The following is a 15248-nucleotide window of genomic DNA, read 5'->3' as shown; positions in this document are numbered from 1 at the left end:
GTGTTAGCATTGTCACACTGGACTTTTTTTTAGCAATTGAAAAATGATTATTAAATATGATAACCGCTTATTAGGTTGTGGGTGTTGGAAGCTATGGCCCCAGCTGTGAAACTTAAATGCAACCAGGAGTTAGCAACAGCATTTAGTTTAATGATAAATGCTGAGGTTTTCTGGAGGCCAATATTGAGGGGTTTAAATGAGGGACATTGTATTTACATTCGATCTCAGTTTTTGAATGATTTTCACTTTTCTCTGTGTGCTGGTGGGGGTCGATGCCAGCAGGGAGTATTGTCACAGCTGGCTGGACTCGAAGTTAATACAAAGGTTTCCAGTGTCTTGAGCGTTTCGACTCGAGCTCGGGCACCATCTGCTGCACTTCCTGCTCCTTCCGTTACTGCAGCTCCAGCAGCAAGGCTGGGCTCAACCAGGGCCAGTGTGACAACAAGCAACAGGCGGGAAGTTCCAAGAACAGTCTGGGCAGTAACGGCAACAGCAGCAGCAGCAACAATTCATAAGCAGGTAAAGAGGGTGGTGGGGGCTTAGCTACATAGCAGGTTCTGGGGAGTAATCATATCAGCAAAACCTGGCACCAGAAGTCATCTGGTTAGGGTGTGATTTCATTCATGTCTTGGGGCTTTTAGTAAAGGTGCCAACTTGAAAAAGTAAATGCGTAACTTTATAAAAATTTAAATATTGTCAATTTGCAGTAGAATCGCCATCTATAAAGCTATTAGTTAGGAAGTTCACTGGTTGCTTTCCCAATCTATTTGTGAGAATAGAAAATTCATGTCCTGGTAATAGGAGAAGGTAGATATAACATTATAAGTTAGGCACCTTGCTGTTGGAACCTGTGAGTTTCTGGGCCCAACTTAACTTGCGGTTATTGTACTTTAGTGATTTATAGATACTACGGTGAAAGATTGGCTTCACTGGCAGTGACCTATCCATTATAAAAGGACATGGGGAAATTGTAGGACATGTATTGCATTGTACAAAAATGAAAACTTAATTTTTACAATTCAGGATACAATCTAAGACTTGAATACTTTTTTCCGCAATACTTATTGCATCTTGTGTGAAAACCAATTTGTGTGCCTTAGGTGTTAAGCTGCTGACATAGATTCTTCTTTACTTGCTAGCTTAAAGTACAGATGTAATTCTAGTCTTTATGTAATCTGTATTTGTGATTATAAACTTGCTTTATAATTCTCCTTATCCTATTAGACACTGGAATGGGTCACATAATGCACTGGCTCCCTGGTTATCTTTCTTTCCTTATCCATTGGAAAAAAAACTTCTTGGATTTGAATCACATTTCATAAATGTTTCCCATTCCATTGTGCACTTAATTTCTTCCTATAAAATGCCCTTTTGTCTGCCTGACACGCAAAGAAGTGAAGTTGCCTCACTCACGTAAGAAATCTCTCCTTAATGAGGATTTTTTTCCTCATGCTATGGACTCTTTTTCAAAACTGGGTTGGATACTCTTTAAGCATGCTGATGGGTTTCCCCATGATTCAGACCACCCCCACCCCCCCCTCCCACCACACACAAAACAGAATCAAAACAAAATACATCTCCAATATTTCATCAATATTTCATCTGTCTGGAACATTCAACGTTTCACTTCAGCTTTAAAGACTTCTCAGACTTTTGTCAAGGTCGCTGGTGGAGTTCTTGGTTTCTTTCAGTGTTAAAGCTATTGTGCATCCATAAATTCTTCAAGAGGCATTGCTGATGTGTGGCATCCAGTAAGCTATAGATTTAATTCAACTCTAACCAAAGTTCTAAGTAACTTATTTTCATTAAATTAGTTTACCAAATTTCATGGTGGGGCTTGCTTGTGCTAGAACAGTCTCAGGCTGCTAAATTTATATCACACAAACAATAACCAGATACTTTGCGCTGCTGCAAAATGCACATTTTTAAAAAAAAAACTTGCACATAACGACTTAAGTAGCACCAGTGTGTACTTGGTGTTGAATTAACACAAATAGGATTTTTATTTAAGATCTTGTATATCTGTATTTTTGTCTTATGATTGCTCGTTGAATTAGTTGCACTCTTTCAAAACGGATCCCAGGAGAATATGTGTGAAACGCTCACATTTCTGTTTCTGATTTGTGTGTTTAAAAAAAAATGTAAAGAACTGACACCATGTTAATTAGGGCCAATTTAATCAACTATTGGTGTTATGTTCTACTTAATAATCCTTGCATTTGATATAGCGCCTTATCACGTCTTTAAGACGTCTCAAAGCGCTTCACAGGATACACTGTAAAGTGTAGTGACTGTGTATTTTTGGGGCGAAAAAGATACTTCTATTTAATAATGTGCCTAATAGCTTTTGACTGTTGTTGCGTATGACAGTGTACTATATTTGGGGTTCTTAAACCTACAGGAACACAGACAAATACATGGGAATACAAGAGAGCCACTCTTGGACAATCTTACTTCTGACTTTGACCTGGAATTGTTCCGGAAAGCTCAAGCTCGGGCTTCTGAAGATTTGGTATGAATTTATGCATTTGTTATGAAATTTTTCATACCATACATTGCTCTCATTCTCCGAAAATTATATGTATAATACCGATATCGAGAGACTTTTATGAGCTGCACTTTGAGGATTAGTCTCGACCCCTCCCTTGCCTCCTTCAAGACATGTTTCAAGACCCTCCTCTTCAACCGTGCCTTCGGTCATCCACCTACCCCTAAATCCCAACCACCAGCTCAGGTACGGATCCCTAACTGCACGTTGGGACGTCTGCCTGATGCGAATGGCGCTGTACAAATATAATTTGTTGTTGTTGTTGCTTTGAGAGTTAATCTATGACTACTTTTCTGTTACTGTAGGAAAAGTTGAGGTTACAAGGCCAAATTACAGAAGGCAGTAACATGATTAAGACCATAGTGTTTGGCCGTTATGAGCTAGATACCTGGTACCATTCTCCCTACCCTGAAGAGTATGCACGTCTTGGGAGGCTCTACATGTGTGAGTTTTGTCTCAAGTATATGAAAAGTCAGACCATCCTACGCAGACATATGGTAAGTTATGGAAAATCAATATAGTTGAATTGCCCAGTATTGAATTCCTGACCAGATTGATGATGTTTATAATCCACTTTTTAATTACGCACCAGAAAATGGATCGATTTCAAAGATTATAACTGATGTACGTAATTCGACAGTTTTATGTTTTTGTGCATTACATTTCTGATTCTAACTTTGAACGGTATCTGTTGAGTTATATATGGTTTCAAATTTAGTTTGATTTCATCTTGTTAATGTGAATTTAGCACAAATTAAGCAAGTTATGTAATTATTCGATATGCAATTAAGTGTACTGTGTTGTGCTTATTTGGCGTTCCGTATAATTCATATATAATTAATAATAATTCTTAATGATATACCAATAGTACCTGCTTTTTTGCCGGAAAGTGTAAATTAATGGTAACTTCCCCAACAGTAAACCACTTGCAAACTTGTCACTAGATTCACTAAAAGTTTATGAGGAAGTGGGTTACCTTAGTTATCATTAAATGCCACCAAATTAACAGAGACCAACAGATGATTAGTTTCATTAGCTTGTGCAATAGATTTACTTCAGTAATTATAGTAATATAATCCTTGCATTTGATATAGGGCTTTATTACGTATTTGAGACGTCTCAAAGCGCTTCACAGAATACTGCAAAGTGAATTGATTGTATATTTTGTGGGTGAAACTTCTATATAAAATATTACATTCTGTGCTTAATTTTTTCTCCGATTAATAATGTAGGCAAAATGTGTATGGAAGCATCCTCCAGGAGATGAAATCTATAGAAAAGGAAACATATCGGTATTTGAAGTGGACGGGAAGAAAAATAAGGTATTTTGCAAAAAAAAAAGATATTCAATTAATATGTATTAAGTTTGGACACTTTAGAAATATTTAGCATAGAATGCAAAGTAACAATTTTTTGCAATGATGAACTGACTTGTTATTATCCCATTTGGTTCAGTCCAACACTATTTAGCACGGTAAATCTAGAAGTGTGTTCCCACATATAGCAGTAGTAAGCACAAGTTTACCGGCAAGAGAATCAGAATTAACATTGCTTGTTATTGATGTCACTATGGTGAGAACTGAATCCTTGATATCTGAAGGTGGCTGCCCCAGAGTAATAGTTCACTTCCTGTCTTTCTTCAGCAGCACAATTACTCCTCACAACTGTTCCTGTCATTCTGTATGCCATTATATATTCTATATGTATGCGTTCTAGTGTGAAATCCAATGAAATGTTTTGCATCATCCATGATTACCAAATGCACTGTTCTCCAGTGTCTCCTATACTGGTGCAATATGGTTTCTTATCAAATGATCATTGGTAATCGCGTGGCATTTATTTGGTTTGGCTTGGCATGGTTGATTTCCAAACTTAGATTACTCGATTAAATGATGCCATAATTGATAAATATATCACTTTGTCATCAAACCTGGCCCTTAAGAGTCGACGTGGTACTTGATTTAGGATGTAGCAGTTAGCTTTACCTTTCTGTTTTGTGATTTTGTAGATATGGGGATCACAAGGCCTTTACCAGTAGAGCTATGCTCCACTTTACTTTCCTGCTGGCAAAAAAATGCATGTATTTTTTTAGACTCACAGCAAGGAAGGATGTCGGTAGCCTTTTCCTAAGACTTTGTTTAGCCCTCTCAGCCTTTTCCTCTGTTACTTAACAATATGCAGGTCCAGAGCATAAAAAGGCTTTATGCAGGAGAAAGATTTTAGTTTTACGCCTTTAATAAATGACTCAAGTTTCCTTCAACTGTGAAAGTATTATTTTTTTTCTTTCATTTGTGTTACAGATTTACTGCCAGAATCTTTGCCTTTTGGCTAAGCTATTTTTGGACCACAAGACTTTATATTATGATGTAGAACCTTTCTTGTTTTATGTGATGACAGAAGCTGATAACACAGGGTGTCATCTTGTTGGATATTTCTCTAAGGTAAAGGAACATTTTTTTTGATGTTTGGGTCTTGCCTTTAAAATTCCATAATTGAAAATGTCTTGTGTTTCTTTTTAAAACTTAAGGAAGCATTTTGCGATATCTCAAACTTAGTTTAGATAGTGCATGAAACAGCAAGCACTCGAAACAGCCATGAAACACTTTACTTGATACAGTCAACAACACAATTACATTTATAGAGCGCCTTTCGCATCGGGAGGACGGCCCAAAGTGCTGAGCGGTCAGGTGTCAGGACCCGAGTGGTGTAGGGGTGAGGGAAGGCAGAGAGGTAGGTGGGTGACCAAAGGTACAATCGAAGAGGAGGGTCTTGAGACCGGCCTTGAAGGAGGCAAGGAAGGAAGCGAGGTGAAGGGACCGTGGGATGGAGTTCCAGAGGGGGGGCAGAGAGGTTGAAAGCTCAGCCACCGCTGGTAGGGGAGGAAAAATGGAGCAGACGGAGCTGAACGGAGGGAGCGAGCAGTTTGGTAGGGAGTCAGCAGGTCAGAGATGTAGGAGGGGGTAAGGTCATGGATTGTGATCGGATGATCTATTTGCTTCTCTGAACACAGAGTATCGCACACTATAATAATAATCCTTGCATTTGATATAGCGCTTTTCACGTCGGCAGGACGTCCCAAAGCGCTTCACAGAACACACTGTAAAGCGAATTGACTGTATATTTGTGGGCGAACGCGGCAGCCAATTGCGAACAGCAATGTCCCACAAACAGTCGTGGATTGAAAATGACCAATTTATTATTGTTTTTGGTTTTGGAGGGCTTATTATTAGTCGTGTGGAGTAAGGAAACTTGCCCAAGGTTTTGCCCTGTCTGGAATTGAAGTCAGGTCTCTCGCTTGCAAAGCGAGTGCTCTAACCACTGAGCTACATTACTCCACCATAACAGAGATTAAGCCAAGAAATGATAACTCTTCAAGTGTATCTGAATCTGCGGAGCGTGTATGTAATATGGGAACCAATTTTCTATATTTGGTTCTGCTGAGTTATTTAAATCTTCGAGCAATTCAATTTGTAGTATATTCTGTGAAGCGCTTTGAGATGTCTCGGAAATCTGATAAGCTATATATCAAATGCAAGAATTATTATTTAATTATTTTGGAGATTCACTGCTAGTGGGATATTGCTGACAGTTTGAGGATTGTGATCGGGCGATCTCTTTGCTTCTCTGAACACATGGATCGTACACCATAACCGAGATTAATTCAAAACACGATAACTCTTCAAGTGTATCTGAATCTGAGGAGCGTGTATGTAATATGGCAACCAATTTTCTATATTTGGTTCTGCTGAGCTATTTAAATCTTCTAGCAAATAATAGCGGCTTTATGAATTATGGCTCTGTTGCCCTATGGTGATAGATTAAGTTTTGTGTCCTTGGTCATGTAGAAAAATGAATAGCCTCTAGAAGTATTTAGATGTTTGTCATGTTGTCCTCACTGGCGACAGATATCAATCACTTTAGAAGTCTTAGAAGACACCCTCTAACCACGGATGCCAATATTTTGTTAGAAGCAGCTGTTTTTTAAATAAATGGATAGAATTGTTTTTGTTCCTGGGAAAAACGCCCAAGCTCTATAAGCATAGTATGGCTTTATAAAAAGTCAAAATTTGCTGAACGGGGGGAAAAAAAAAAGAACTAAAGAAGAAAACTGAACTTCCCAGTGGCAGCTTTAATAACAGTGAACATGTGTGTATCCCATTTGAGATCAGAGGTGATGGCGAGGCCTGGGATATTGATAATGAAGAATTGGGTGTTGAGCCATTAAAGATAAGAGATTGTTGACTACACTTGTGAGAAACTTGAAGACGCTATTTTTCAAGAAAAGCAGATCAGCATTTCTCCATTGATTACGTCACAGACCGCGGTTTAGTGATTCAGACATTAAACCGCAAGATAAATGAAGGTTTTGTACACTGTAGACATGTTATCTGAAGTTGTTGTTGAATGGAAAGTGAAAGATGTCACTGTTGTGGAGAAGGAACAAAGTGGATAACGGACATTTGAGCAGATCCAGAGATTTGTAATAACTCTGTATATTGATCAGCAGAATACCCTGTGCACCACCAAAACCTATTTCACTGCACTATAATAGGTGCCAATCTTGGTTCCTATGGTTTCATTCTATTGTGAGTTTAGACAAGTGAAACACATCTACGAGTTAAATTGACAATTTATCATTCAATCTCAAAGATAAAGCATTGAATGACTGTGATTGGAAGCTCTGGAATATACATTATTATTTATTATTATTAATCTCCTGAATATCTTGAATGAATGTGGTGTGAGATTTTCTTCAACACGTCCTCACCCTTAGTGGACCTATTGCCTCTGCTGTACTACCTCTGATCTGCCTGCCCATCATTATTATTATTAATTATTATCATATCCAGTCATTTTTGTACAGGAACCAGGCACAAACCGGTGCTTTGAGAATACGTCAACAGTACCTTGAATCTAACAGCTGCTTCTTTATTTTAGGAGAAGAATTCATTCCTCAACTATAATGTTTCATGCATTTTAACAATGCCACAGTATATGAGACAAGGATTTGGAAAAATGCTCATTGATTTCAGTGAGTATGGACACCTTTAATGCTTGTCTTTGATTGTCTTTGTTATTTTGGTATTAAACAATGGAGTCACTAAACATGGACGTGTTGCCTGATGTCCTATTTGCAGTAATAGATAAGATTGGTTTGGATGAAGAAGGTTCAGCTGAGCATATCCCTCCAGAATACCCACCTTACTGTCTCCTATCCACAGAGTGAAGCTGCTTTTTTAATTGCATCCAACAACAACAATAACAACTTGCATTTCTATAGTACCCCTCACGCAGGGTAGAGTCCTAGAGCGTCCAATGTCCTTACCTCAACCACCCTTCCTAGCAAACTTAAGACTCCAGTTGTGACCACAAATGATTTGTATGACATGTTTTTTTCTCTCTCTTTCAAGGCTATTTGTTGTCTAAAGTAGAAGAAAAGGTTGGTTCTCCAGAGCGTCCTCTGTCAGACTTGGGCCTGATCAGCTACCGCAGCTATTGGAAAGAAGTACTGCTACGTTATCTTCACAACTTCCAGGGCAAGGAAATTTCTATCAAAGGTGATTGATTTCAACAATAAACAGTGTTTTCAGTCTAGGTCCTCCGTTAGATCTTTGACCTTTTTTTTGCAGCAGAGTGGAATGTTTGTGTACCATTGTGATACGTCTTCAAAATTCAACTTCCAAAATAATAAAGCGATATTCCTAAGAGACAAAATCAATATTGTTTTGAGATCATGTTCCTCAAATGTTGAGATTGGTGCATGGATGGCAAACCAAAAGAAATCAGTGGACCATTTCTAGATATTTAATAAAATTTCCATATTGGAAATTGGACCTTCAGTGTCTGGTCTGCGAAACCTTCCATTTGCTGAAAGAAATTGGAGTTCGATTGTTTTGGGTTCAAATATACATCTTAAAATATGCATATACCGTTATCATGTGTGACTTTTGTGTTTGTAAACGTGTGATTTGCAGTGGTGATTTAAGATTATTCTTTAAGAAATGTTAATATACAGGCAATTATAAAATTTTCGTGAAAGTGAGTGCTCGTTCATAGAAAGCAGTTCATACAATCATAGTATAATTACCACACAGTACCCATTGGTTGTGTGCTGTATGCATAAATGTACATAACCCATAATAAACTTTTTTTTGAGTATTAGCACCTTGGGACATCCTCCCGACATATTATTGTATTATTTGCAATGAGACTTTTTTGAAATGGTTCTTATTTCTACTATTTATAGTTTATTTGATACCTGGGGCACATTTCTGTTACTTACTGTTGTTCTGCCAAATAATCATTTTTATAATCCAATGACAATTTCTCATAGTGACACACGCATCCTTGTCTTTGTAGAAATAAGTCAAGAGACTGCAGTTAATCCTGTGGATATTGTCAGCACGCTTCAGGCATTACAGATGTTGAAATATTGGAAGGGAAAACACTTGGTTTTAAAACGGCAGGTAATTCACTCCAGTTGAAATATAAGATGGATTTTGAACTCTTTTTCTACTTTAATTTCAGTTTCTTTCAAGAACAGTTTAGATAAGAGCTCTCAGTCGCAGCACACAATCTTATCAATGTAGTTTGTAAAAGGAAAACGGGGCTTCTTAATTAATTATCAATCCACGACTGTTTGTGGAAAACTGCTGTGTGTAATTGACTGCTGCTTTTTGCCCACAAAATATACAGTCAATTTACTTTACAGTATATTCTGTGAAGCCCTTTGAGACGTCTCAACAACATAAGGCAAATGCAAGGATTATTATTATTATTTATAAGCAAACTGAGTTATAATGGGTTCTCCTGAACTTGGGGACACTCATACATTTTTAGATCTTCTAAAGTGGCCTAAATAACATATTTGGATAAATGTCGAGTGTAATTATGAATACATTTTAATCTAATGCATAAAACTTTTTTTTGTGGTGGAGTACAATCCCATAATTTGGCACATTTATAAAGTATACTGTCTCGTTGGCTGAAGTCAGTTTGTTAGAAATGAAACCCGTGCCGGATCCAGTAGTTTCTGCTCTCGCTGAAAAAACTTTTAACATAGTATCCTTCGCTGTTTAATTCTGTTTCAGGATCTAATAGACGAGTGGTTGGCCAAAGAAGCAAAACGAACAAATGGGAATAAAACCATAGACTCGAGCTGTTTGAAATGGACACCACCAAAAGGAACCTAGTTTGGCCATTGTTTTGTTCCAGTAAAGGCACCACCCAGTAAAAGCTAATGAACACAAAGCAGAAGATCCAGTAGTGAATCTTTAGCCTTACATTGTATTCTTCACCTCTGTTTGTCTGCAGAGTGCATAGTAAAGCGTATGACCCAGCAAATATAGTATTGTGCTTTTATCCCATTTGTTGTTTGTGGTAGCAGTTCCAACAAAGCAGCTTGACTCATGCTGTTAGAAGAGAGATTTGGGCTCCAAATGACAATTGTTTGGTCAGAAATAAATTTCACGATTCGAATATTGTTTTGGGAGTATTGAAAAGCATCCTGCAAATTGCCAGCCATGTTTTTGTTTTGTTGGTTTGCTTTTAATTGAAACGTCAACAGGCTATTTGGGCTTTTGAAGAGAGAAAAAATGTTCTTAGAAAATGTAGAAAGGGGAAAAGAGGGTTTTCTACGGCAACGACAGAAGAGTGTAGAAGGAGGCAATTTTGTTTTTTTTTTTGTAAAAAAACCCCCCAACTTTTTTCTCGTTAGTCATGTTAACACGTAAAAATAATATTTTGGGCAGCAATATCCCTAAATCGTCATCTGTCCCAAAGCATTGTATATGCTTTTGTCCATAAGCAGTCTAAGAATGTAATGGCTTTTATGAACGGGGATGCCCTTTTGATGGTTTTTAAATAACAGCGGACAGGGAGGGAGGAAGAAGACAAGGAAACTGAAGTTACAGTGTTTAACCCATTCACCAGCCTGATGAGCTAATACTAGTGTCACCAGTATAGCAAATGCTTCATGCTAATATATTGTGAATGCCATTCAAATTTATAATCGAGGCAACTTACTGAGGGGTTGTGAGATGCTGTTTACATTACTCAAAGACGCGGGTGGCCGTTTATACAGAGATCATCCTCTCAGTGGAAATGTAAGTCGTGTTTCATGGCTTCCTCGATGCATTGTTTTGCTGTATCACACCTCATCATTGTTTTCCATAAAATAATTAAAAATACAATTTACGTTTGTATTCAGTTTGTTTTTGAAACATTTTGAAATTCAATTGTTTTGCGGAGTCGTGAAGCGACTGCTGAGATCACGGGTTATTGTGATGTAAGAACTATTTCATGGGAGATAATGAAATTACGGGTACAGTATAAATATAAATACAGGTGACCGCTGCCATGTTTGGGTTAGACACACGTGTTATATACAAATAGGCCAAGTTGGTGAAAGTGTTAAATGGTTCCTGAGATAAAAACTACCCCCATTTTAATCTTATAAGGGAATAAAATGTATGAGTTAAACTGTGTTTTGTATTACAGTACGCACACTTGTCACGTGGTGTCTTAACGCTCTTTAAAAAGTTATGTCACTGGCAGCTAATCTTAGCACTGAACAAAAGCTTGACATCTTTGCAAACAGCCTTGTTTGGTTTGAGTAGAGGGTAATCTGTGTATCCTTTAGAAATCAACCAGGGTACACAATTTGTCTGCCTGACATTGTTGTGCCAAAGTTAGCATTGAGGAAGATTGCTGAACTATTTGTTGTACCAAATGTGATGTGACTCCTTCTGTACCTGCTTATCAATAAAGCATGTTGTACAGCATGTTTTCACCAGCTGTTAATGACTTTTTTAAAAATGTGATTAATATTTTATTTTTTCAAAAAAAATGTCACCTGCTGATGACTTAACATTTTAGGTAAGATTTGTGGCTTTATTGGGGTTTGACCAGTTTATGTCACCTGTTGCATTTCACCCACAAAATACAGTCAATTCACTTTACAGTATATTCTGTGAAGCGCTTTGAGACGTCTCGAAGATGTGATCAAATGCAAGGATTATTATTTGATTTCCAAACTTATTTTTTTTAAGCTGTCCCGTTAGCCATTGCTGGAACCACTTAACAGTTTCTCTGAATGGTGAGGTATAACCATTTGTTTTTCATTGAGCACTTCTTCATTTATAGAAAGTGTAAAGCAGCTCAGTAGATGAGTGAAGAAACAGACTAAATTGGACATCAATATTGACCTGTTTACAGTAAGTTGCAATGCTTGTAATTCAGGATCATGGTGTGCTTATAGCTGGGTCTGATACTAAAAGCTAGTTAAGGTGTTTCTATGAGAGGCAGCAGTATATTTGGCTTTCTGAAGATTTGTGAAGTGCTTTGAGAACTCTTGAAGACACAATAAGGCGCTATTTCAAACGCAAGTATTATTGTTTTGGATAGGATTGTGCATGTTTAATGTGGGTCAGAGATGCCACAAATCTCAGTTTACATCAACCATTAGCTTCGCTGGAACAGGGAAGTACTGACGTACATGGGTTCCGCTCTGGCACAGTCTACGTTTGGAACAGAATTCCCTGGAGTCGCTGCCCTCCTTATTCAGGAGGAAGCCATATCAAGATTTACAACAAGTTATTTTTGTTTGGCCTATTTTTCTCCTGACATTGCCACCTGGTAGCAAGCACACTCCAAGTGAGCATTGGCACTACAGCAACAGCCGATCGCAGTGTGATCAACTTACAAACACAACTTCTGTTTAGTTACAGTGCTGCCCCAAGTCTGTTTTTGCCTCTTATAAAATGGAATGACTTTTCTATGCAGAAATGCTTCCAAAGCTTCCCAATGGAGTGCTAACTAAGTTAGTATACTGATAACTAATGCAGACATTTGGTGTGGCAGATGGGCATGCTACCAGGTACTCACCACTACTACCATGAGACATATTGTATTCCTATTAAATGCCCTATTCATTTTTGCTTGTAAATGTCATTGACACATCAATCAGGCTGAGCAGAATAAAGGGAAATCCCCAAGGTAGAAGCAACTAACTTCTCTGAAGAAAAAAAATCAATCGCCTTCAAAGAACGAAAAGCTATTGTAATCATTATATGGTACATTTTGTTCAAAACAGACCCACAGCGTCAATTGTTTTGCATCATTTGTGTCTGAGTGGTACAAACTGTTGAATTATCTTTGCTGCTTATTGTAATAGATTCTTGTGTGCAGTTTGCCACCCCGCCCACCCCACCTCAATCATGTTGAACAAGTGCTTTGTGCTCAAGGCAAGATCAAAGACTGGGGTGTAGCATAATACATAGCAGCACTCGAGCTGCTACCTTCAAAGCCCTCCACGGCCTCGCTCCTCTCCACCTCTGTGACCTCCTAACCCCCTACCAACCTGTCCACTCCTACCGCTCAGCGGGCTCTGGCCTGCTTCACGTCCCCTGCCTTGCCCGCCCCACCACTGGCGGGCGGGTCTTCAGCTTCTGCCCCCACTCTCTGGAACTCCATCCCACAGTCCTTCCAACTCGCCCCCTCCCTTGCCTCCTTCAAGACTCGTCTCAAGGCGCTCTTTGACTGCACCTTCAGTTACCCCCCACCCCTACACCCCTCCTGATTCCAACTACCAGCTCAGGTGCGGATCCCTGATTGTCCAGCGCCTTGGGACGTCTGCCTGATGTGAAAGGCGCTGTACAAATGTAATTGTTGCTACAGACTCTCATTTGGTGCTTTGAGTAAATCTTGTTAGTTTTCTCCTGTTCCTACTATTTAGCGACTTACTGGATCTGATGCTGCTGTTTCTCCTCTCAGTTTATTCAATTATTGACTAGACATAACACTTAACAGCCATCCAGAGTCTCCCTCTGCAACAGGAGTGGGCCATTCAGCCCACCAATCTTGTTCCATCATCTTATTAGATCATGATCGATTTTTTAACCTTATTTGTCTACCTTTGTTTTTCTCTCTTTTTCCTTGATAACCTTAACTTGGTGGTTAGGCATTTTAAAGCTTGTTTGAGGTAGTCTTGTAAAACCCAAATACTTTGTTCATACTATCTCACAATGGGAATGGTATGTCCAGTGGGTCCTGTATGAAGGATGCTTATCTAAGAGCACTTTAAAGTAGAGTGGAGACATTAAACCCTGGCTCAGGTGGGAGATGAGTAGCTGAATCGGTTGCACATTTTTCTACTCTTGAATCATTGATCAGTACGTGGGAGTACTGCTGCTGATATATTAAAAGGCAATGAATCCAACACCACATTACTCAAAGCAGATCACTTGTTAACCTCCTTAGTCTTGATCTATTCATAATATGGTACATTCTGTTCAAAACAAACTCATGGCAGCAATTGATTTGCTCTCATAGCTATAACCCTTCATTTTTTGTAATATAATGTATAATAATAATCCTTCACATCTTCTAGATGTCTCTAAGCGCTTCACAGAATATACTGTAAAGTGAATTGACTATATTTGTGGGCGAAACATGTCAGCCAATTGTGCACAGCAGCGTCCCACAAACAGTCGTAGATTGAGTGACCAAATTTTTTTTAAGTATTATCCGTGGAAAAGCAATCCGCCAATTGACTAACAACCGGGTTCTTACTTACTGCTAGGTAAACAGGCGTGTGGAGTAAGGAACCTTGGCCAACATTTTGCACTGCCTGGGAATTGAACCCAGGTCGCTTGATTGCGAGGCGAGTGCCCTAACCACTGAGCTACAGGACTCCACTTGGTGACTGGGCAGGCATTGGATTTCTTCCAACGCTACTATTATCTGATCTAAGGTTAGGCACCCAAAACTAAACTCAACAGCTCAAAATGAGGTATCACCAGCACTATATACAGTTGCAGCAATGCTTCATTTAATGTTTCATTTGTTTGTTTATAGCCATTAACTTTTTTGGTTGATCTTTGATTCTGTAAACTACTTAAGTACTTGGAACCCACAATCCATTTATTTATCTATCACCCCATCCCCCAGCCTCAGGAAACAAAGAACATTTCAGTTTGTTCCAGTTCACAAAACTCGCAACTACTGACTAATTGCTTTGAAAGGATTATTATTGATAGACAATCAATGACAATTGGATGGATATCTTCCATTGGTTTCACTATCAATACTTAATTACTTCAGCATCACTGTTTCCACTAACCAATGTCGAAATGTATATGATAATATTCTTCAGCAAATCTTCTGTTTTGTTTGGCAGACCACTGTACCCATTCAAGACCGTCTGCCTGGCTATAGAATCCCCTGATCTGCTGTCATTTTTGTGTAATGGATTCCAGGGATAATGAATGACTCATTTGTTTAAGAAGGGGGAAGTGATCAGGAATTACTGGAAATCTGCATTAAAGTAAGGATACATGAAATGACTGGTTGCACTTAGCAAAGTCAATCAAGAGTTCCATGATTCTCCAGCTCAACGGCATAATGTAACGTACTTGAGTCTGTCTCGTATCTTTATCATCCTCACTTTTGAGATATGTGTTACCATGTCATCAAAACGTCTCAAAGAGTTTCAGGTGGCTGCTGCATCCGCCAACAGATTTACTGTAAAGTATTCGTTCAGACTGTATTTTGTACACCACATGGTAGACAATTGGTAACACAGCGATGTCCCACATACATGCATTTAGTGATTGATCAATTAGGTATCCAGCCAGCAGCGTTAAGCACTTTATAAATGTTCTGATCCATCCTACATGAAGGGCACTATCTAAATGTGATT

At 38.6% G+C, this 15248-nt stretch overlaps 1 protein-coding gene across 4 annotated transcripts in view; it reads left to right on the top strand.

Moving 5' to 3' along the window:
* The window catches only part of kat7b (K(lysine) acetyltransferase 7b), a 38140-nt gene extending 26809 nt beyond the window's left edge, over positions 1-11331 (top strand). For 2 of the 4 annotated variants that reach the window (XM_007901543.2, XM_007901544.2), the window contains exons 9-17: positions 280-519; positions 2402-2512; positions 2854-3045; positions 3781-3870; positions 4849-4989; positions 7487-7580; positions 7960-8106; positions 8909-9015; positions 9640-11331. In XM_007901543.2, coding sequence (XP_007899734.1) covers positions 280-519; positions 2402-2512; positions 2854-3045; positions 3781-3870; positions 4849-4989; positions 7487-7580; positions 7960-8106; positions 8909-9015; positions 9640-9741 — 1224 coding nt within the window. In that variant the 3' untranslated portion in view covers positions 9742-11331. The remainder of the gene's footprint in view (positions 1-279; positions 520-2401; positions 2513-2853; positions 3046-3780; positions 3871-4848; positions 4990-7486; positions 7581-7959; positions 8107-8908; positions 9016-9639) is intronic. The other 2 variants (XM_007901546.2, XM_007901547.2) reach the window with 2 other exon arrangements.
* Positions 11332-15248: the final 3917 nt, after the last annotated feature.

Source organism: Callorhinchus milii, unplaced genomic scaffold, assembly GCF_018977255.1.
Source record: "Callorhinchus milii isolate IMCB2004 unplaced genomic scaffold, IMCB_Cmil_1.0 Scaffold23, whole genome shotgun sequence".
NCBI classification, from domain to species: domain Eukaryota; kingdom Metazoa; phylum Chordata; class Chondrichthyes; order Chimaeriformes; family Callorhinchidae; genus Callorhinchus; species Callorhinchus milii.
This window is presented reverse-complemented; position numbering and strand designations above follow the sequence as displayed.